Raw genomic sequence first — 21,754 nt, forward strand, 5'->3', positions numbered from 1 at the left:
ATGTCTAAAAATAGTTGGATTCTGATGACACTATATTTCTTCCATACAAAACTCCATTCTGCTTTTTTTAAAATGTATTTTTATTGGGAGATCTGTCTTCCTCTCTCTCTCTAGATCTCTCTCTTCAAGAACAGAAGCCACAAGAAGATTAAATGGAGCATAAATAGAGTAGTGGTTTTCATGTTTGCGTGACATGTGAAAGGTCAAAGTTGAAACACACTTTTCCTTTTCTTCACGCTGGGATAAACGGTGCGGGTTTCCCAGAGCTCAAGCACTTCAACGCGTTCAAACTTGATCATGCACACAATATACCAACACCCACAGATGTAATGCCTGAGTAACGTAATACATTAAGATTCTTTATTACAGGATGGTTTCTATTCACACTCCGGCCACTTTTTTTGTCTGCACCCTGCTAGCTGAACCTCCTCTTGCATTCAGAACTGCATTAATTCTTTGTGAATTTGAGCAGTTAAAAAGCCTCATTGTTCATGAATATCGTTACTTCACTGAAACCAGACTTTCTTGTGTAAGGCGAACATGATACCACACTACAGACGCTGGTGGAGTGTCACTCTGGGGTCAGTTTCCAAAAAGGAAAATGTTTCTGCCACAGACATGGGTTATAGTTAGACTGGTTTTGATGTTGTGATGTTTTTTTTAGCAGTCCTTTAAGCACAGTTTGAAGATAAAAGACATTTTATGAAAATTTGGCCTTATTTAACCTTGAAAGAGGGGTCAGAGGTCAAATGTGACATGATATTTAAAATCTTTATGGGGTACTTTCTATAAGTTTTTACATAAGTGTTTACGTACAGAATAATGATACAAAATACCAAAAACATAACCTTCTTGGCAAAGAAGGCAAAACCAAAAGAAAACATGGTTTGAGGTGACCTGTGTCTTGAAAACACAGTTGTGATACATATGAAGCCATGTTTGAAGAAGAGGAGAAAAAAACGAACATGTTTCCGCCCGGTTTCGAACCGGGGACCTTTCGCGTGTTAGGCGAACGTGATAACCACTACACTACGGAAACTACGCATGTGTTTCTATGGGGTCAATCGGAATACAAATGCAGCACATATAAAGAAACAAACGAATATGATGCATGTTTTAATTGTACAATATTATATTAATGATATGCAAAATTGTCATATGTTCTAAAATAAATATGATTTGTGATTTTGTGAAAATGATTAGATAACATTAAAAAATGTCATGTGTTCTAAAATATAAGAATAGAAGTCTCAAAAATGTTCTCCCAACAGTGACAGATAATATTTTATTGGAAATTAGTCAAAAGAATCTAGTCTTGGCTGTTTGTGTGAATCTGTATCTCAAAATCTGGTTGTTGTCTGCATGGATCTCGATATGAATGTCAAAACAAGGCCCATCACAAGAAAGCATAAGGATATGAAATGAAATTATAAGTAAGTAGAGTTCTTGCATCTATTTAGTGGTTGCCTGCATCCACACAACCCTCACTATGATTAATAAATCAATTAGTGCTTCAACAGTGATCCTACTAGTCAACAGCCACTTCAGTCAATCGTGGATGGCTGCTCATAAATAACTTACATTATTTTCCCATGATACTTAATAGTGTATTAGTAGAGGAATTTAAGCAGTTCAGAAGCCTCATTGTTCATGAAGATTGTTAGTTTACTGTAGTGATTTGAAACCAGACTTTCTTGTGTAAGGTGAACATGATACCACACTACAGTCGTTTAAGCACAGTTTAAAGATAAAAGACATTTTATGAATATTTTAACCTTATTTGACCTTAAAGGAGAGGTCAGACATCAAATGTGACATGATATTTAAAATCTTTATGAGGTGCTTTCTGTATGTTGACAACATACTTCATAGTCTCTAAGTAATAAGGATTTTTGCCCATTTTTAACCAACAAATCATTAAGTTGACCATGAAAACCTTGTTGGATGTAAGCCAAATTTTAATAGGTTGTTAACATGACCCCACACCAAACCCTTACAAAGTTCAACCAGAATTCATTCAAAACTTTTCAAGGTACAGAATAATGACACACAATACCAAAAATCTTATGGGGAGAGGCAAAACCAAAACAAAACATAGTTTGAGGAGTATTTCTTTGTTTGTTGTTTATTTTATTTGTGTGTTTTAACTTCAAGTGTACTTAAAGAATGATATCAGATACTGACATGATGATTTTATGGTTTGTCGCTGCTCTTATCCAGTGTTGGGAAAGTCACATAAAATTTTGAGTCCTTTACGACCACGAGGGCCTCTCCATTTTTGGTCTCATCTGTTACCAGCTCAAGGATGCACTCTGCTACCTCGGTTGCACTGCGTCAAAAAGTTACAATATGCATTTTAAGATGATTTTAAATCCAGTTGTAGAGGGGGAAACCCCCCAAAATGTTGATGTTGTAGGGGTTACTACAAACAAAGACTTACGTTAACACCCCAAGATTCTCTCGTATCTGAAGTCTTGCATCTACCAGGTGGGCAAATTGACCCGTTTGAGATTTGATTTCAGAGATCAGGTTTGTTTCAACAAAACCTGGGCAAATAGCATTGACCCGTATACCATAGTCTGATGCTGCAAAGGCAGCCTATTGAAAAAACAGCAACACATAGTTAGGCTTTTTAAGTCACATTTCATCTACACAGAAAGCGTAGCGTGAGGATAAACAACAAGTGCTCTATGTTTCCACATTTGCATTTTTGAAGTTCAGTGTCCAAATGTTCCAAATTTAAAGATGAAGCCTGAAAGATGCTGCACATAGTGTGCATGTGCACAATTTTTGCACATTTTTCTAATTTTTCCTCTGTACATCTCCACACTGGATTACAAATTTAACCATCCAAAGAATTGTAGTAACCGTTTAGGAATTACAGACATTTTAAGACAAAAGTAATTAAACAAACTACCACAAACTGTTTGCCGTGTAGAAGTGAAACCAGAGTCAAATTTGAGGCTGTCTGTCCAGAACCAGTACAGGTTTGTTTAAAATGTGTTCATGCAACAGGACAATGCTCCCAAACAGCAAATCTACAACAGAATGGCCCAAAAGGAAAATAATGAAGGACTTGCAGCCGAAGAGATCAGTGCATAAACAAATGCCTGCAAACTTCCATAAACCTGAAAATATGTTGTAAAGAAGAGCAAGTTAAAATTCCTCCCCAACAATGGGAGTCATACATGGATGGTTACTGGATATTATTGCTGCTAAAAGGTGGCTCTACAAGCTGTTGAATAATGCGGTGTTTTTCACTGCAGAGTCCTGTGAACGCTTTCTTTTTCACTTGATGTTATGTGTGAGTGCCGCCTCAGACTGAACTGTGAGGTCAATGTGCAGGAAATGCCAAACAATAAAGTTAAAAATGAAAAAGTAAGGCAAACATTTTATTAGTATTAAATTTGCTCTAGTTTCAATTAATTTTTGCAGAAATTTGATAGAATTTTTTTTTATCTTCTTAAACAATCTCATGGAGGAATCTCTCTTACTGCAATGGATCGAGTAAATCCGACCAGCCCGTGTTTAGTAGCCGAGTAGACAGGAGCCGTAAGCAAAGGTCCAAGACCTGTAGGATGGGTTATGTCAATCATTGTACAGGGTTTAAGTTTAGTGTTGTTAATGTAATGACATTTACAATCCTAGTCTGGTATGTCTCCAATTTGAATTTACAGTATTTACCTGCCAAGGATGAAACATTGATGATGATCCCTCCTTGACCTCCCTTCGATTTGTTCATGTGCTCCAGAGCCAAATAAGTTCCCCTAATAGAGCCCACCTACAGGAAAAAAAACTTTATTTTGGCATCAGTTCATACAGTGAAAATCTGTTTTCTCTCTGTAAACACTTCATACAGTCATCTGCATACAAAACATTGTGATGAATAACAGCAAGAATAACGTAACCCAAGCCTACTAAATTTGGACTTTCTCAGGTTGTCAATTGTTTTTTTCAGACTAACTAATAAAAGGAACAACATCTTTCTGAATGAATCAGCAATTCATAAATTTGAGGTATTATTAATATAATTAATTGTTGTGCTTTCTCTTTCTCACGAGGTTTGTGGAGACCATATTCTCCCACTCAGACTCATCGAACATGCCGGCATTGTTGCACAAGATGTCGATTCCTCCAAAGGTTTCTACGGCTTTCTGAAAGGCAGCTGAGAGAGGAGAAAACAGCGCTTTACAATTATGCTAACCTTTGTACCTCCAACATTTATAATTTGTTTTTCCAATGTCATGCGTTTTACCTTTGAACTCCTCATCTGATTTTATGTTGCATTCCCTGAACAGCATTCGATCTGGTTCGTACTCTTTGCTCAGGGCTTCGACCAAACTCTCCCCTGCGGCTTTATTCTTATCCAGAAGTACAACCTGTTGACAGAAAGGACAGATACGCTGTCAGTTTGTTAGGTATCCATCTAGGCTATGTGAAAACATATGAACTACTTCAACAGACTTGCAGTAATTAAAGGGTGTTGGTAAGTTTTTCCGACACCGCCTACAGGAGTTGTGAGGTCGACCATTTTTTATAAATCTTACTTTATTTTTGTGATTTTGCCTGTAGCTTGGTGTGCTGTGATGAAGCCTGGGTTGGGCATGCAGGCCACTGTTACTGTTGCTCGTAGTTTAATTCTGCATGTATGCATAGTTAGATTTCACACCTACATCTCTGCATCTTATTGCACACATATATTTGGCCGCATATGGCTGAGTATATTTAGAAGTTGTTTGTGCAGACCAGTGTGAAGGCCGGTACAGAAATGGGGAAGTGAAGCCTGGTTAGCCAGGGTAAAAGTCGTTATACAGAAAAGGAGAGGCAGCTTGCTAACCCATATATGACCTCGCCTGACCAGTAGAAAGAGGTGTGCCGTGGCCTTGCCTGACCCCAAACAATTTACATAATGACTGAAACTAGCACCACTGAAGGAACTATGGGCTGGGAGGTCAGTTAATATGCCAATTTTTGTGACAATTGATCATTCACTATGCAAATGTACTGTTTATAAGATCGGGGAAAGATGAGACTGAAGAAGTCACTTGGATGAGTGACGAAACGTGTCTCCCACTGATACGCTACATCCAGATGAACAGAATCAACTTTTGGGGATACTTTCACGTAAGACTTTAGACTTACGTGAAAGAAGCACAATTCCATATATAATCCTGTGTAATAATAAGTAGGTTCATCTTTCAGAAAGTTGGCTACAGTGAACTGCTTGCAGGCTGATTGGTTTTCTGATTGAAGGAGAATCCATGTATTTGTTTTGTTTGAACTGCTTGAGGCAAATAAATACTTAAAGACTAGATTGAGGCTATGTCCCTCTTTTATCTCAGAAGTAAAGAATCCCCAACACATTCAGCCTTTTAGCCTTTCTTTTAGTATGATAGCATAAAAAACTCTTGTTTGGTTGTTTTCTCTGGGAAAATCATTCAGTTTAATTTAACTCCATATGTCCAACACACCCCACCGGCACCCTCGCAGGCTGACAACCACTAAAGCAACTGTTTACTTTTCACCTCGTTTTTGGCATGATGTCAACAGCAACTTTCTTAGTTGTTTTTTCCAACTAAAGGGTGTTGGTAAGTTTTCCGTGGAAACGTACACCACCAATAAAGCTGCTGCATCTTCACGTACAGTTGAGATTAATTTAATAAGAAGATATCTTTATCTATGAAGAAAACTAATATTGATCCCCATGCCCTTTTCCGAAGCTGATCATGTGAGCTGTAACTTAGTGTAAAAATATCTGAATCCAGGCAAGTTGTTTAGTTATCTTTAGTTATCTTATATATAATAAATATCTCTTCCTACACTGTTAAATGATGATGTGTCTACCTTTTCAACCAATGCCTACAATGCCACACGTACCTTGGCACCATTTTTTAGAAGAATCTCCGTTATCGCTTTTCCTATTCCCATCGCAGCTCCAGTCACTACTGCAGTTTTACCACTCAGAGCCATTTTAGTAGAAGAAGGGACTGAGAAGGTCAGCGTCCGTATGCCTGCAAAGAAATAAGAGAACGTGAAACAAAGAGAAGTTGGTGGCTTTTTATTTGTCACCACCCATCAGGAAGACAAGCAGATTCTAACGTATGACATGCCAGAGAGAGCAAGTGAATGTACAAGCAGTAACAGTGTTTCAATCAATGGACCACAGTCAGCAGACTTGTCTTGTTCTGGAGAACACAGCTTGGCCAACTATAGTCTAACTGAGCCAAATATGGCTTGCACTCATTTTGGGGTGGACTTTCTTGGGCTGTTTAGAGCTGCCAGTGAAGAATGCGCTTTGTATTTTAATCCATTTATTCTAAAGCTGCAAGATTGCTAAATAAATTAGACTTCACAATTTCCAGAGAAATTACGGTGGGAATGTTGCTTCTGCCAGACTTGATCTGTGGCTTGCTGCTGAAAAGAGGAGGCAAACAGGCTGGCCAAACAAAGCTGAACAGAGACAGCAGTTGATACTTTTATTGTCAGAGGTTCAATTAAATTTAAAAAAAAAATAGTAGACATTTAATTTGAAAATCTGATACATTAAAGCATCTCCACTAGCAGAACACTTTTATCTTTAAAATTAGATGTTTCTGGGAATTGTGTTCATTTTCTAAAATACATTTGATTGGTTTTTTGTTTTGTCTGTTTTGTTTTTGTATATGACTTCATAAAAGCATCTTGATAATGTCCAATAAATAGCTGGAGGTTTTTATTTTGAAATTAAAGACTCATTTTTTGATTCTCATAACTATCTGAAGGTTTGGGTGTTGTGAGAGTCAGCTCTGTTTTCATCCACATTCTTCGTTTGTAAGAGTACTGTAGTTCTGCTGGCTCGGTGCGGGTCATGATTTAGTTGAAACCTGACTGTGTTTAACACATTAAGCATTAGAAAAAGGCATTACAGTCACGATACAAAGAAAGTGCACTCTCCTGAGTGAGAATGTATAATGTATAGAATAACAGTAGAAGACAATGCTAAAAACTACTTTCGCTCATTTGTCCTTGTCGTTGTAGGATGTCTTTGAGTTCAGTGCTCTAGCTAATGTTCAGTTTTTGGAGAAAGGACCCTTTGGCACCTCTCGAGCGGTTTCCGTAGTGTAGTGGTTATCACGTTCGCCTCACACGCGAAAGGTCCCCGGTTCGAAACCGGGCGGAAACATTTATATTAAATTTCAGTATAATCACAACTAGTATATCCATTGTTATACTAATACATACGAAAGTCTTACGTGAAAATGTCCCCAAAAGTTCATTCTGTTCATCTGGACGTAGCGTATCATTTGGAGACACGTTTCCTCACTCATCCAAGTGACTTCTTCATTCTTATCTTTCCCCGATCTTATAAACACATTTGCATAATGACTGACCACTGATCAATGGTGATGAGAATTTGCATATTAATGATCAAGGCACTGACCTCCCAGCCCATTGTTCCTTCAGTGGTGCTAGTTTCACTCATTATGCAAATATACTGTTTATAAGATTTTGGAAACCTGCTGAGACTGAAGAAATCACTTTGATGAGTGACGAAACGTATCTCCCACGAAAACGTTACGTCCAGATGAACAGAATCAACTTTTGGGGATTTACTTACCTGGATCACTGAGCATGCATCAAGACGTGACGTGCAACTACTATGAGTTACGTAATCACAATCAAAATATGCACTGTATATGTGTTATATACTACATATGTGACAGTCACTCCACAGAAAAAACAGTTTCTGATGAATTTCCGTCAGCAGAAAATGGACACAATAATAATGAACATCAGCTGAACCTGCAAACAGATAAATGCAGCGATATTATTTTATTTAAATTATTACAATTTCAGTGTAATGTGTTTGTGTTCAGAGGGGATTCAGTCAAACTTAACTGCAGCTTACCGTGCCAGTTTATCAGACGGTTTGTGCCACTCAAACTGTGTGCGTAGTTTCTTCAGAGAGCACTTCATAACTGGAAAGTATCGCACACAGCGACTCCAGCACTTGTGAGTCTTCTGACGCTCTGGGGGGTGAAGGGTATCCTAACACAGTTTCCGTAGTGTAGTGGTTATCACGTTCGCCTCACACGCGAAAGGTCCCCGGTTCGAAACCGGGCGGAAACAGTTTTGGTCTGGGGTGAAAGAAATGTCTTGCCGATGGGCATCTGCAAAGGTCACTCAGGTTAATTAAAAGGAGCAGCTTCTTAACTACTCAGAAGAAAAGCTGAGCACAGAAACCGGGATCCACAGTTAAAGCCGGATAGAGATTCATTAAACAAAAAAAAAGTTTGTTCATTTTCGTTGCTGACACTCTATTACCCAATCAAATCACTTAACGCCAGCGGCCCCTCCCCTACCTTCGCTCTGCTCTCATGCAGCTTGTTGAACGGAGTTTAGAGCCATGACAGACAAAGAAAATAAAAATAAATGCAGAAAAATGTGTGAATTTAACCGAAATGTTAGCTGCTGGGGATGCAGTGACTCCGTGGAGAAGTGCAGGAGGATGGACAGCAGTCCCAAGAAGACAGTGGGGACGAGACAGCGCGAGGTCACCTTAACAAGGTAAGAAAATAGATGGATTCAAATACAATGAATGAGTCACCATTAACAGCGTTAAGTGTAGCTTTTAATTGTCACGTGCTACACTGCTGCAGTGCATAAGCAATCATGATGGGCCACCCGGACCAAAAATGCCAGGGCTGATTTTGTGTCCAGGTCCAGCCCTGCCCTAGAATTTACCCGATTGATGTTTAAACAGCTTTTCCCAGCAGGCTGCAGTTATCAAAAAGCTGGACGATATGAAAGTGAAGTTGGACTTGTTTGATTTATTTCGCGTGAGCTCTATAAGTGAAAGTTATCAGGCTGTATTTTGGTTTTTAAGGCAGACCCATTTGTTCGGGAGAATTTGATTTTTTTTTTTTTTTTTTTGATTTTTTTTTTTTTTATTGTCATTTCGGTCCACACTCCACACCAGTTGGTGGCGGTAATGCACCAGAAGAAGAAGCAGGCTGCAGTAGTTTAATATAAAAGCACACCGACTTGTCTCTGGTCAGATGTGGATATCACACAGCACACCTCTGACTGTCTTCTTACTGAAGAGCAGAAATGGCATTAAATGGGAAAACTGCAGTAGTGACCGGAGCAGCGCTGGGGATAGGAAAAGCAATAACTGAGATACTTCTGCAAAATGGTGCCAAGGTAAAGTTGGACACCTGTATATCTTTGTAGAGGGGAAAAAAGAAGCTAGAAATGATTTTACATCAGTGTTTTGAAAATGAACAGACCACCTTTACACATAAGTGCTAACGAGTTTTCTGTTTAGCATTTTATCCCGTTAAAGATTATATCAAAGTTTCACATATCTTTTGTGGTTATTGTGGTGGACAACTGGAGGGCTCCACTCACACCCAGTTCTCAGGAAGTGTTGCTGCTGTGTTTTGGAGGGAAAGGTATTCAGTTATGTGGTGATGAGTAATAAACGAGGAGTGTTAATGAGAGCTCTCGTGTCGTCTGTGTTTACCTCCACGTTATCTACATTCTCTTGTTTTCTTTTTGGGGCACAGAAATTGTCAAAACTACTTAAAATGTAATATCCAAGTTGAACAGTATTTGACTGCACTCCTTAGGATTATTTTTATTTTGAAACTTCAAAGATACAGTTCGCATAGTCTCTGAAACTGAACATGTGCTAAAAAAAATAATGAAATAAACAGGCCAAATGTTTGTTTTTCACTGAGTTGGTCCTTGGCTGGCACTTATTTTTCAGAACTTGGTGCCTCGGCCAATCAGTAAACACTGGAACAATGTACTGCAACCATCCGAACCCCAAGCTGCAGTGGGTCAAAGTGGAAATTTTAAATGCTGAATGAACATTAACTATTAAGAAATTGTTCTGTAAACTATAAACAACTCTGAATGTAGCAAGCCACGGGTGTTTATCTCTGCTCGCCTTCACCTGTTCAGGTAACCCTTTTGGATATAAATGAAACTGCAGGGAAGACTTTAAAGGAAGCCCTCAACAAACAGTATGGAGAAGAGAGATCTCTGTTCTTCGAGTGCAATGTTGAGTCTGAGGAGCAGATCAAAGGTAAAGTATACTCAAAAGAAAACAGTGGTGATTTTTTTTTTTTTTTTTTTTTTTTTGGGGAAACATCACTGTGTTTAACAAAATAACTATTAGAAAAACACATTACAGTCATGATACAAAGAAATTACAGCCCAAAATTATTTAAATTTAATGTCAGGTGTCCAACGGCACACAAAGTATTCTGTCTCTTCATTACCAACTTCGGCACAGTGTAAACCCAAAGATGTTAGCACAACTTAAAGAAATTTGGGAAACGGGTTGTCTTAATTTTTTTATTTTAAGTTGATGAAATTAAAAGTTGAAGCTTATTGGAACTTCAATATTTTTTGACTACAATAAAACTAAGATGTTTAATTATTACATTCACAAAATATTCAGTAACTGGTACTTAAAGTTTTCAGTCATGTCTCCCATGGGAATAAGTTGACATAACTTAAAAGGAATGAGTATAACAGGGTCACTTTTTCGGTTTAGCAAAACTCTTGACTTTTGTAATCCTTTTTAATTAAACAAAAAAAGTTACAAATCTAGAGAGTGAAAACTCCAAAACATTTCAGTCAAAACTTTAAAAGAATGAAAGGAACTAAAAGCTACAGTTGCACGGAGTACTGCTAATTTTAACACCTTAAGTACATTTCTTTAGTTCAACGTTGTTTTCTTGGCGTCCACCAATAACACACTGGACTGTCAATATTTGAGAAATATCAAAAAAGCAATATGTACTTTTGAATATATTACCTCCATGTGACTGAAATAAGTAAAATAAAATGGCATTTTTAAGTAGTAGCTACTTAATATGCAAAAAAAGTTGAAGTTGATCAAAAGTAATAAGTTGAACTCATATGAAAGAAATGTGGAACTTTTCTGTATGGCTTTCACTTTCCCATGGTGTTGTTAAGTAAATATTCACTTCATTTCCTTGTTTGTGGATATTTCTTTATAGACAACTCTTATAATGTCCCTCCACAGCATTCCAGTGAGGCTGAGGTCTGAACTTTGACTGGGCCATTGCAACCCCTTGATTATTTTCTTCTGGTGTAGATCTGCTGCTGTGCTTCGCTCGTTAACCTGTTTATCCAGTTTCAGGCCAGCGTTACCTGCCAGCCTCACATTTGACTCTAGAACACTTTGGTATACAGAGGAGTTAATGATTGACTTAATGACTGCATAGTGTCAACTTTGTGTTGACTTGTTCTTTTTGGAGAGAAACCGTTACAACAACTCTATCAACCCTTCCAAAAAAGGAATACTTGTTCAGTCTTTCACGTGCTAACTGAAGCAGATCAGAGATCTACAGTCTGACTTTGGGGTGATGTCCACAAAGTCAAATGTCTTCATCTGAATGTTTCCTACTTGTGAATCATTTTGCAGTGAGACAATAATTCACAAGTAGCAGACACTGGATGGGCTTCACATACTTAACCTCTTAATTCCTATGGAAGCAGAAAGGACATACTTCGTTTTTTGTAGTAGTTACTTAGCTTTTCATTATAATCCTTCTGCATTTTGACTTTTATACAGGAAGATTTAAAAAAAAATGGCAAACACACCCAGCCTTTCATGTGACGTCAAAGAAAACGTGATTCATCATAGCAGGCCACATACCAGCCCCCTGACTGGTCTGCGACTATGTAACCCCGCACACAACAAACTGCGATGCACTGTGTGTTCTGACACCTTTCTGTCAGGACCAGCATTAGATTACAGCTACAGCAGCATGTCACACAGGCCCAGCCTTCCCTCCCCATGTACATCTTTGAGCCTTGGCTGTCCATGACTCTGTCATTGGTTCATCACTGTTCCTTCTTTGGACCCCTTTTAATAGACACTGCAAACTGTGAACACCGCACAAGAGCTGCAGTTCTTGGGGGGTTATCATTTCCTACAAACAGCTTGACAGCTAGGTCAAGTGATGGGTTTTTTAAGGTGTTTCATTACTTTCAGCTTGAAGGCCTGTGATAAGTAGCCCATTAATGGAGATATATAAACAGGAAACTGTTCATTTCTACTTTCCAGCTGCCTTTCAGAGCACAGTAGATACATTTGGAGGGATAGACATTGTATGCAACAATGCCGGCATCTTGAATGAGAAGCAGTGGGAGAAAACGGTCTCCGTAAACATGGTAAGGATTGAGTTTCACTTTTACATCATATAAAAAGAAAATGTTCATAGTGGACCACAGAGACTTGTGCATATCTGTCTTGCTGTCTAGGTGGGTCTAATCAGGGTGAGCTATGTGGCTTTAGAGTATATGAACAAGTTGAATGGAGGAAAAGGAGGGACCATCATTAACGTAGCATCTTTGGCAGGTAACACCACATGGCAGGTCTTCATTAAGCAGATGGAAATGGCAGGGGACATTTTATTTCCTCTCTGAGTTTTAAAACAATTATCTGCTAAATATGGGACATAATCCTCCAAAGAACAGAAAGGTGACCTGCTGTTTGTGGGCTGTTCCCTCCTGTATCCTGCAGGCCTCACTCCAGTACCAGCTTGTCCCGTCTATACAGCCACCAAGCATGCCGTGGTCGGCTTCACTCGAGCCATGGCTGTAAGGATATGATAAGTTATAATGATTAAACAAAGTAATTCATAGAAACTTGACTTTATTTTGGTTTTGTATTTTAAGATGCGCCTCAGTCGTGTGCATTTCCTTTACTAGGCTGCCTCGTCCGCCTCAGGCTACGGTTTATGCTTCAATGCAGTTTGCCCAAGCTTTGTCAAAACTGACCTCTATGCCACCCTCATGGACAATTTGGGACAATTCTCCCACCTGCTTTATGCTACTCAAAATCCTGCAGTCCAAAGGGCAATGAAGTAAGTGCCTTTTTATTGTGTTAATTATTTTTTTCATGCAGCATTTTTTCCCTAAAGTTTCAATTCCGTATGGACTGTATGTCTACTGCTTTCCCCCTCCTCTGAATGTCTTCCAACATCTGTCCTCAGCACTCTTCATCCATGTATGTTACCTAAATCCCATCTGAGAGAAGGAGGCTTTTTAACATCTGACATATAGTCCCTTGGAAAAAGTACTTGTCTTTTCCTGATTTCTTTTTTGCATCTTTGTCACACTTAAAAGTTTCAGATCATTAAACTAATTTAAATGTTAGAAACTGACAACACAAGTAAATGTAAAATGCCTGTTTTTTAAAATATTTTTTTTATTAAGGGGAAAAAAGCTATCCAGACCTGCATGAAATTGGATGACTTACTGTAGCTGATGGATCCATGAAGTCTGCTCTTAGAAAATCTTTAAATGTCATCAGTTCATGCTCTTGATCATGCATATGATTCAAACCACAACAGAAAGTTCACCTCTGAATGGTTCAAAAAATACAAAATTAAGGTTTTGGAGGGGCGGAGTCAAAGTCCAGTCTTAGATCAGATAAAGATGCTTGTTGTCATTGTGTTTAGAGGGCAATTACTTTAGGTTGGGATAGCTTTTTTGCCTTGATAAATGATTCATTTAAATTGTATTTTGAATGTGCTTGAGTTATCTTTGTCTAATATTTAAATTTGATGATCTGAAACATGTAAAGAAGAAATCGGGAAAGGAGCACATAGTTTTTACAGCAGTGTGTAAAAACAGCCAGTGGGTGTCATGGGAAAGGAGGAGGTTATAACTTTTTTGTTTTTCATTCAATTCAAAGGCGCATGGGTGATTAATTTGGCTCAAACTATTCTTCTTCTTGCATCTTCTGTTCAGTATGAAACAGGAAAGACTAAAGGAGTCAAGGAACTGAGACGCGACAAAAGAGGATCGATCGGTTAAAATTTGGGAACCTGTTTACATCCTTATTCTGTTAAATCACTGTGTGTATATATACACTTTTCATTTCAGTCCATCGGAGGTTGCTGAATGTGTCTTCGAGCTAGTGACAGGCGAGGCGAAGAATGGAGAGATCCTCATAAAGAAACAAAGCATGAAGAAATATATGACCTTTCCCACACTTATCTAGTGGCTCCTGGCAAAGGCAGTGAACAACCTGAGTAATGTCTGAACCTAAAACTATTAGAGGAAAATGCTGCAGTTCACAGTATTGTTTGTTTTGTTTTGTTTGTGAAAGATAAATCAGTAAATCTCCACAAGTGATTAGGAGAAAGAAGCAAACAATAAATGAGTGAAAGTCCAGTTTCTGACTAGGAGAAACGGCTGTGACTGTGCTTAAGACTTTTTGGATCTTTCATGATGCAGAAAATATTTCTTATAAATTTAAGAAAAATGTTAATAAGAGCTTCCATACTAACTTGCACTGACGAAAGAAAAGTATCTAACATAACAACAAAAACATGGTTTGCTCTGCTTGCTATAGTGTGCCCTACATGTTATAAGGAAACACAAAAAAATCCACTATATTAATTAGAAATGATTGTTTGTTACTGAAAAATGTTTAAAATTAGAAAATGAAACGTGAAATCCTCTGTGCTGCTTTATTGTGGGGCTAAACGTCACCTGTGATATGGTAAATGTTAAGAAATTGAATGCAAAACATAACAGTTCTGTCCCACCTAAACAAATTGCTTAATTAAATCTGTTAAACTATGGCTGACTGTTCAGAAATGTGTCTTACCTGGTTTGTAGTTCTGTCCCAGTAAACCGCTAAATTGTCCAAATTACACAAGCAACTTTCATATAAAGTACTTAAACATGGTGGAAGCTGAGAAACTACTATGGGAACTATCTTGATTTTAAAAGTCCTACTTTTGATTATAACCACTCTTCTTCTACTGTCCTGTCTTTCTTATATCTTTCTCCATCTCAGAGTGAAGTTATCTCACACACTCTGCTTGGGAAATATAGCAGCTGTACCTTTAGCTAACAGACACGCTGCACGACAAACTCCACAAAAGCTTTTGTGTGTTTGCTGATATTTGTTGAGCTGATAGAACATTTCATTTGAAATTATCTGCCAGATTAAATGAAATGTACTCCTTTTATCCTCATTCCTCTTCAGTAATGCTAGCTAGATGCTAAGTACAGTGATCACAGCTTATGGCCATCTGCCCCAAAGAGCCCATTCCAGATTGTTCCAAGCCAGTTTTGAAATTGTAAGGATCAAGGACTGGTTAAAGACGTCATTTACGTGAAAAGGGAAAGACTATTTCTGACCCAAAAAGGAGCCTAAGGGTAGATCTTTCACCATGTTAGTCAGTGATGCTAGTTTCAGTCAATATGCAAATGTCCTGTTTATACGGTTGGGGAAACCTAAAGTGTCAATGGGATGAGTGATGAAACATTTCTCCCACTGAAAACGCTACATCCAGATGAACAGAATTAAGTTTTTGGGTAAACCTAAGACAATTCAGTTTTATCCCTAATTGCTGTGACCCCCTCTGTTCTCGGCTCTCTCTCTTCCATACACTGGAGTTCAGGCTCAGGTGGGCAGGGCAGGAGTGTCAGATATGAGTGCATCCTCCCTTTTGCCGTGGCAAATAGATGTCACACAAGCACTGCTGCACTTTCTGAGAATGAACCAGATTCATAAATGGGATTGTAATCTAGCAGAGCAGGTGCAGTTTTGGTCTCCTAGATAACCTTTTTTCTACTTTCGTCAGATTTCCAGTTGGTTACAGCAGTTTAAATAAAGACACAAGAAATTATGCTTGAAGGTTTTTTGTTTTTTTATTATTCACATATCTGCTACATACTTAGGGAATGATATCAGATGTCAACATGATGGTTTCAAGGTTTATCGGTGCTACTTAGTGATGGAAAAGGGACATAACCTTTCATTTCTGTGCGCACCATGAAGGCCTCTCCATTTTTGGTCTCATCTGTCACCAGTTCAAGGATGCACTCTGCTACCTCAGGTGTACTGAATCAAAAAGGTACAGTGACATCAGTGAATATGCATGTACGCATTATTATATCAAGTTATACAGATGGAGCAGAGAAACAAAATGTCGATGTTGTAAGGTTTACGACGGCTTTAACAAGAAACAGAAGAAAATTACTCACTTTAACACCCCAAACATTTCCACAAGCTGGTTGGCTACACCCTCCAGGTGGGCAAATTGTCCCAGTTTGTGTTTGATTGTGGTAAAAAGTTCAGTTTCAACAAAACTTGGACAAAGAGTGTTGACCCGTATTCCATAGTCTGATGCTGCAGAGGCAGCCTAGTAAAAAAAACAAAAACAACAAAAAACACATAATTAGCCTTCTTGAGTTAAGTAAAGCATAGCACGGCCATAAACATTAAGTTTCTATTAGTTTCTAATCGGAGGCATTAAAATGCAGGTTGTATGTATGTATTTCTCAAGTGTTCAGAGCCCAATAGATGAGGACTATTTGGACATTTGAAATTGAAAAAACAGCAGTAGGTTGGAGCTGCACATAAAGTGCATGTACATGTTGATTCATAACTCTGCACTGAATGAACATGAGCAGCAGATTTTTGGACAACCCATTGTTTTTGTCTCTAATACACCAACACAGTAGAGTTTAAACACAGCCTTCCACTTTCAGAGGCTCAAAAGTAGTAGGATGAAGTAACATTTTAAGTCTGAGGCTTGTTTTTAATACTTGAGTGAGAATCCACTGCAGTTAGTGACTACCGTATTTTCCGCACTTAAAATCCTCAAAAATCAACGGTGCGCCTTATGTATGAATTCTGGTTGTGCTAATGACCTCGAAACAATTTAACGGGCTTCTGGAGAACCCCAAGACATGTTGAGAAGGTGATTTAGCCATTTAAATCAGCTGTGTTGGATCAAGGACACATTTAAAACCTGCAGGAAACAGTCCCTCGAGGCCTGGAGTTCGACACCTGTTGCAGTAGACACACTGGCATCTTCATTAATATCACACTCAACTGACTGCGTTTTATCTTCCCATTGCACTGATGGGTGGACAGTTCTCAGGTGCCTGTGCATGATATCCTTTTCTTGCACATTCTACACTCTGCCTATGTATTGTCAATAAAATTGAAATGGTTCCAGATTTTGCTTCTTTTCTTGGTGTCACTCATTTTCACTACTATAACTTTCTAATGTGACGATGTTAAGCAGGAGGGAGAGGGAGAGAAAGAGAGCCAGGGGCAACAACATAATTTACACATCATAATTTTGTGCATAATTTTATATTGTTGTTGATAATATAAAATTAACAAAACAACCCGAAGAGCCGGTTGGGAGCCAAAAGAGCCAGTTCTCTAAAAAGAGCCAGAATTCCCATCGCTGTAATGTTGGCCTCCTTCACTTGTGTCAACATATAATTGGACGTCACATTGAGAGTTTGCAAGAAATGTTAAAATCCACTTTGTTGGTGTATAGAAGAAAAGCTCTTATTGTCCATACAGCTACAGATCAGATACTACACGACCATAGCATCTTTCAAAAACTGACATTTGTGGTCACTTTAATAATAAATGCATAAGTGTGTTCTATCAGATGAATGACTCAACAACATAGCTCTAAGGCTTCCTGTGCAGGTGGGGTAGCATTTTGAGGAAGGATTTCAAAATAAAATAATGACACTGCCTTGACAATTCCTGGTACGACTAATTTGCAATGACACTTTCTTTTTCGTGTGGTTAGTCACTTATATGGTGATGGATGTCTTCATTTAGCTTGTGCTTATTCTAATGAAGTACCATCTGGCAGCACACCAACACACCAGTGTACAACTGGTTTTACGTATCACTAAATCACCCAGTATTCGTAATATCACAGGAACACTAACAAAAAATAGCTGTTATAAATCATTTCATTGCACATATCATAAATCGAATTTAATCTAATGTATTTTATTAAACTGGTATTAGACCTACTGAACCAAGGTACTGCCATTTAATTCAATGGAAGAGAATAGCTTTATTGCCACTGTAAGCAGAACAAATAACAAATTATGAGTGCAGCTTCTAATATTAGTTGTGTGTGTGTTTTATTAGATATCTTTGTTATCCAACAGAAAAAATCCTCCAGAGTAATCATGGATAACTACTTTGCATTGTTGTTTGCTAAGACACATTACACAATATCCTAATATGATAATAATGCACATTTTCTGAGAGGGCAAGTCGGTACTTGCCCTGCAAAAATGTAGCTTTGCAAGTACTACCAGTAAAGATTAGCTTGTAACTTTATCATCAGACCTGCAGCTTCTTAATGACTAAAGGAGCATTCACACATGCTGTCATGGTCCTGGGTGTTGGACCTTGAGTTTTTTCTAAATTTAAAATTCTTGTTTATTATTTGATGCTGTTTCATTCTCAGTTTGTTTTTTGTTTATATCTGATTTTCAGCACTGTTTGTAGTTTGCATCCCCGAGTTAGTTGGACTTGACTAGTTCCAGCTGTTTCTTGTTACCCAGCTGTTTCAACTCATCAGTTAATGTTCAGTTCTAAATAGTTATGTCCTTTTATTACATTGTTGCTAAGTTGCCTGCTTTATGTGTTTCTTAGGTTTTGGTTCTCGTTTTTCTGAACTTTTGTAGGACTTTTTGTTTTGGGGGTTTTGTGTGTGCATGTTACAAATATATATCTCTCACCTCTTCTCATTCAATTCTGCCTTATGTCATCTTTGCATTTGTCTTCTCACCTCTGCATACTCCATCATTATATGACACATGAGTTGTGTCCATGTGTAGTTGAAGGCTGTTCAACTATCAACTATGCTGCGACAGAAACAACCACAACTCACAAGGCTAGCTACCCCTCTCTAACTTAGATCATAAGAAACAGTGATTATTCACCATCCCGATCAAATTTTTTGATCAACTCCACCATTTTGACACAATGACAGGCCACACCAAAAACCACCATGCACTTTCAGATGTTTTCATAATGTGATTACTTAATACAAAAAAACTAAGGCAAAACCTGCATCACGCATGCATGTTCATAGAGACTGCTAGCTAGCATATCACAAGGCAAACAAGTATCGTCTCGATGTTCTTGAACAATATCACGGGGAAACCTTTCTTACCGCAACGGCTCGAGTAAATCCGATCACTCCGTGCTTGGTAGCCGTATAGACAGGACAGGTAAGCAAAGGGCCCAGACCTGTAGGACGGGTTGTATCAATCATTGTAAAAGATTAAAGTTTAAACATGAATTTCATGACTTCTAACACTCTTGTCTGTGATCTCTCCAAGTTTTCATTAAACAGTATTTACCTGCCATAGATGCTACGTTGACGATGACCCCTCCTCGACCTCCATTCGTCTTGCGCATGTGCTCCAGCGCCAGGTAAGTCCCCCTAATAACACCCGCCTACAACACAAACTTTATATTTGGCGAAAATCTTTCAACTGTCTATGAACACTTGCCTGCATATAAAATGTTGTGAAATGAATAACAGGAATATTATTGTGACATTATTATGTCAGACCAATAACTGTCCTAAATGTCTCTCTGAAATCTTCAGCAATTAATCCATTTGAGACAGAGCAAATCTAACACGTCTGTTGTGCTTTCAGCTTCTTACGAGGTTTATGGAGATCATATCCTGCCACTTCTCCTCATTCAAGATGCCGGCATTGTTGCACAAGATGTCGATTGCACCAAAGGTTTCTGCAGCTTTCTGAAAGGCAGCTGAAAGAGTTTACAGGAGTCACTTAACTTTGCAAGAGTCACTTCACAACTATGCTGATCTTTCCCACCCACCAGTTTTATTCATAAACTGGCAACCCTGAGACATTTTTTGAGATTAGGACAGGTTTTATGGAAAATTGGCATGGGAAATGTCATGATAAAGACCTGCAGTTTTTTTTTTTTTACATGTAAACATTCCGTTCTAAACAATGCTAGGAAATATTAAATGTTCCTGTATCTTCCCACACAAAATAATCTGACTCAAATGTTCCTCTGAGCTCTGATGAAACAAACAAGCCCAATTTAGCTGTTGTTGGATACAAATCTTGCTGTGCTCTTCTCTCCCTTGTACCCACAGTTTTTTCAGACCTCACTGACCTTGTTCTACTCTCCCTTTTCACTGCATTTCATTGAATGTGGATTTCCAGCCGCAATCAAATGCCACTGGCATGACTCAAGACAAAACGTCCCCAAATTTTGGAAACTTCCTTTCATCTGGTGAACATCTGCGGCCTGGAACACATACTACGAAATCACAGCGCGTTTGATCAGTTTCATGTGTTTCGACAGTTGTTTACTTCAGGACGAGCCGGTGACCCGTTTACTTTAGCATTTCCAGCTGTTTCCCCCTTTTCGGTACCTCCACCATTCACAATTTGTTTTTCCAGGTTTGTGTGCATTACCTTTGAACTCCTCATCTGATTCAACATTGCAGCTCAGGAACAGGGCTCGGTCTGCTCCATACTCTTTATTCAGATCTTTAACTAGATTCTCTCCTTCAACTTTATTCACGTCCAGGACGGCAACCTATTGACAGGAAGGTTCAAGGACCAAGGTTCAAGGTTCACATGCATAGTTATACAAGTATAACACACAGTGAAATGTAACCTGACACGCTCCTCGACTTGTGCAAAGGGAGGTGTGTGTGTGTGTGTGTGACCATTTAGACCATTATATATAATATATACATTAGGTGAATGCGCAGTAGTAGCATGTATGCAGCAAGCAGGTGAATTCTGTACATTAAGTGAATTAAATCAGAATAGACAATCTGACTATTTTACAAAATAGACAATACAATAAAGGAGAGATCAGCTGTCAGTTTGTTAGGTACACAACTAGGCTACTTTAGTTTTGCCATAAGAAGCTGCATTCGAAATATGTTCTTACATAATAAAGGCCTTATCACGTCAGCTCTTCAAACAAGAGTTATCATGTCACATGTGTGTCACCTCTGCATGCGTCTTATTTTATTTTCTCCATAAAACTCAATATTTTGCCCACTTTTCATCCACACCCAACCTTTATGAACTAAAAATACATAAACCACAACCGCATAACAAATGCAGCACTGACACAAAAACAGACACGGCAGGTAGATTTCCACATTTAATCTAAGACTAGGATTAAGATTAAAATTGGCAGCTTTGCAAGATGTTTATGTTTTTAAGTAAAGGGCACACCTACATGTTCAGACACCCCTTAAATATACAGGCTCTTGCTGACTCCATCGCCAGCTGCTCTCTGCCCCACAGACTGATTAAAAACTTCTTGGCTGTGGGGCATGAACAACTAAAAACACAATATAAAAGAAAACAGCAATAAAAAAATAAAAAAAAGGAAAAAAAACTTAACTAAATAAAAAGAGTCGTGTGCAACAAGTGAATTTCCAAACTTAGTCATGGATTACATGCTGTTAGTCAAGTGTTACAGTTTATGTGTCAAAATTTGGCATGGTGTCAACAGCTTGGCAACTCTTCGAGGGTTGTTGTTTTGTTGTTGTTGTTTTCAACTAAAGGGTGCCGGTAAATGTAAATTAATATTTTCTACACCACTGTTTAAAACAAGCGCACACATATAATCTCTCTCACACACAATCACACACACAAAGAAAGAAATCAATCCAAGTCCGAGCTTAACCTTTACCTTAGCACCGTTTTTCAGAAGAATCTCCGTTATCGCTTTCCCTATTCCCATCGCCGCTCCTGTCACTATCGCAGTTTTACCGTCCAGAGCCATTTCAGCTGTTTATTAAAAAGAGCCAGGAGGTGGTCAGCTTCTTTACACGCGCAAAGAACTGAGAGAATGTTAAATAGAGAGAAATTGGTCGCTATTTTAATCTGCCCATCTGTCGCCGCCCACCAGGAA

General features: G+C 38.5%; 3 protein-coding genes and 3 non-coding genes across 6 annotated transcripts; 3 read left to right on the forward strand and 3 right to left on the reverse strand.

Annotated features, from left to right (window-relative positions):
- Positions 1-16: 16 nt before the first annotated feature.
- Positions 17-6,540, reverse strand: LOC134637143 (15-hydroxyprostaglandin dehydrogenase [NAD(+)]-like). The gene is made up of 7 exons (XM_063487495.1): positions 5,878-6,540; positions 4,256-4,379; positions 4,059-4,165; positions 3,685-3,781; positions 3,495-3,571; positions 2,441-2,598; positions 17-2,329 (listed from the first exon to the last, which is right to left on the reverse strand). The coding sequence occupies exons 1-7, from the start codon at positions 5,968-5,970 to the stop codon at positions 2,194-2,196; spliced, it is 792 nt and encodes a 263-aa protein (XP_063343565.1). The 5' UTR covers positions 5,971-6,540; the 3' UTR covers positions 17-2,193.
- Positions 967-1,039, reverse strand: trnav-aac (transfer RNA valine (anticodon AAC)). Its single transcript has one exon. It is a non-coding gene; the product is annotated as a tRNA-Val (tRNA).
- A 549-nt stretch (positions 6,541-7,089) lies between the features above and the next one.
- On the forward strand, positions 7,090-7,162 carry trnav-cac (transfer RNA valine (anticodon CAC)). Its single transcript has one exon. It is a non-coding gene; the product is annotated as a tRNA-Val (tRNA).
- Positions 7,163-8,036: 874 nt separating this feature from the next.
- Positions 8,037-8,109, forward strand: trnav-cac (transfer RNA valine (anticodon CAC)). Its single transcript has one exon. It is a non-coding gene; the product is annotated as a tRNA-Val (tRNA).
- A 930-nt stretch (positions 8,110-9,039) lies between these two features.
- On the forward strand, positions 9,040-14,692 carry LOC134636246 (15-hydroxyprostaglandin dehydrogenase [NAD(+)]-like). Its single transcript, XM_063486145.1, has 7 exons — positions 9,040-9,183; positions 9,949-10,072; positions 12,089-12,195; positions 12,286-12,382; positions 12,548-12,624; positions 12,736-12,890; positions 13,915-14,692. The coding sequence occupies exons 1-7, from the start codon at positions 9,091-9,093 to the stop codon at positions 14,030-14,032; spliced, it is 771 nt and encodes a 256-aa protein (XP_063342215.1). The 5' UTR covers positions 9,040-9,090; the 3' UTR covers positions 14,033-14,692.
- A 387-nt stretch (positions 14,693-15,079) lies between these two features.
- Positions 15,080-21,664, reverse strand: LOC134636245 (15-hydroxyprostaglandin dehydrogenase [NAD(+)]-like). Its single transcript, XM_063486144.1, has 7 exons — positions 21,533-21,664; positions 20,290-20,413; positions 19,500-19,606; positions 19,189-19,285; positions 18,999-19,075; positions 16,033-16,190; positions 15,080-15,889 (listed from the first exon to the last, which is right to left on the reverse strand). The coding sequence occupies exons 1-7, from the start codon at positions 21,623-21,625 to the stop codon at positions 15,757-15,759; spliced, it is 789 nt and encodes a 262-aa protein (XP_063342214.1). The 5' UTR covers positions 21,626-21,664; the 3' UTR covers positions 15,080-15,756.
- Between the last annotated feature and the right edge of the window lie 90 nt (positions 21,665-21,754).

This window comes from Pelmatolapia mariae, linkage group LG10_11, assembly GCF_036321145.2.
Source record: "Pelmatolapia mariae isolate MD_Pm_ZW linkage group LG10_11, Pm_UMD_F_2, whole genome shotgun sequence".
Lineage (NCBI taxonomy): Eukaryota > Metazoa > Chordata > Actinopteri > Cichliformes > Cichlidae > Pelmatolapia > Pelmatolapia mariae.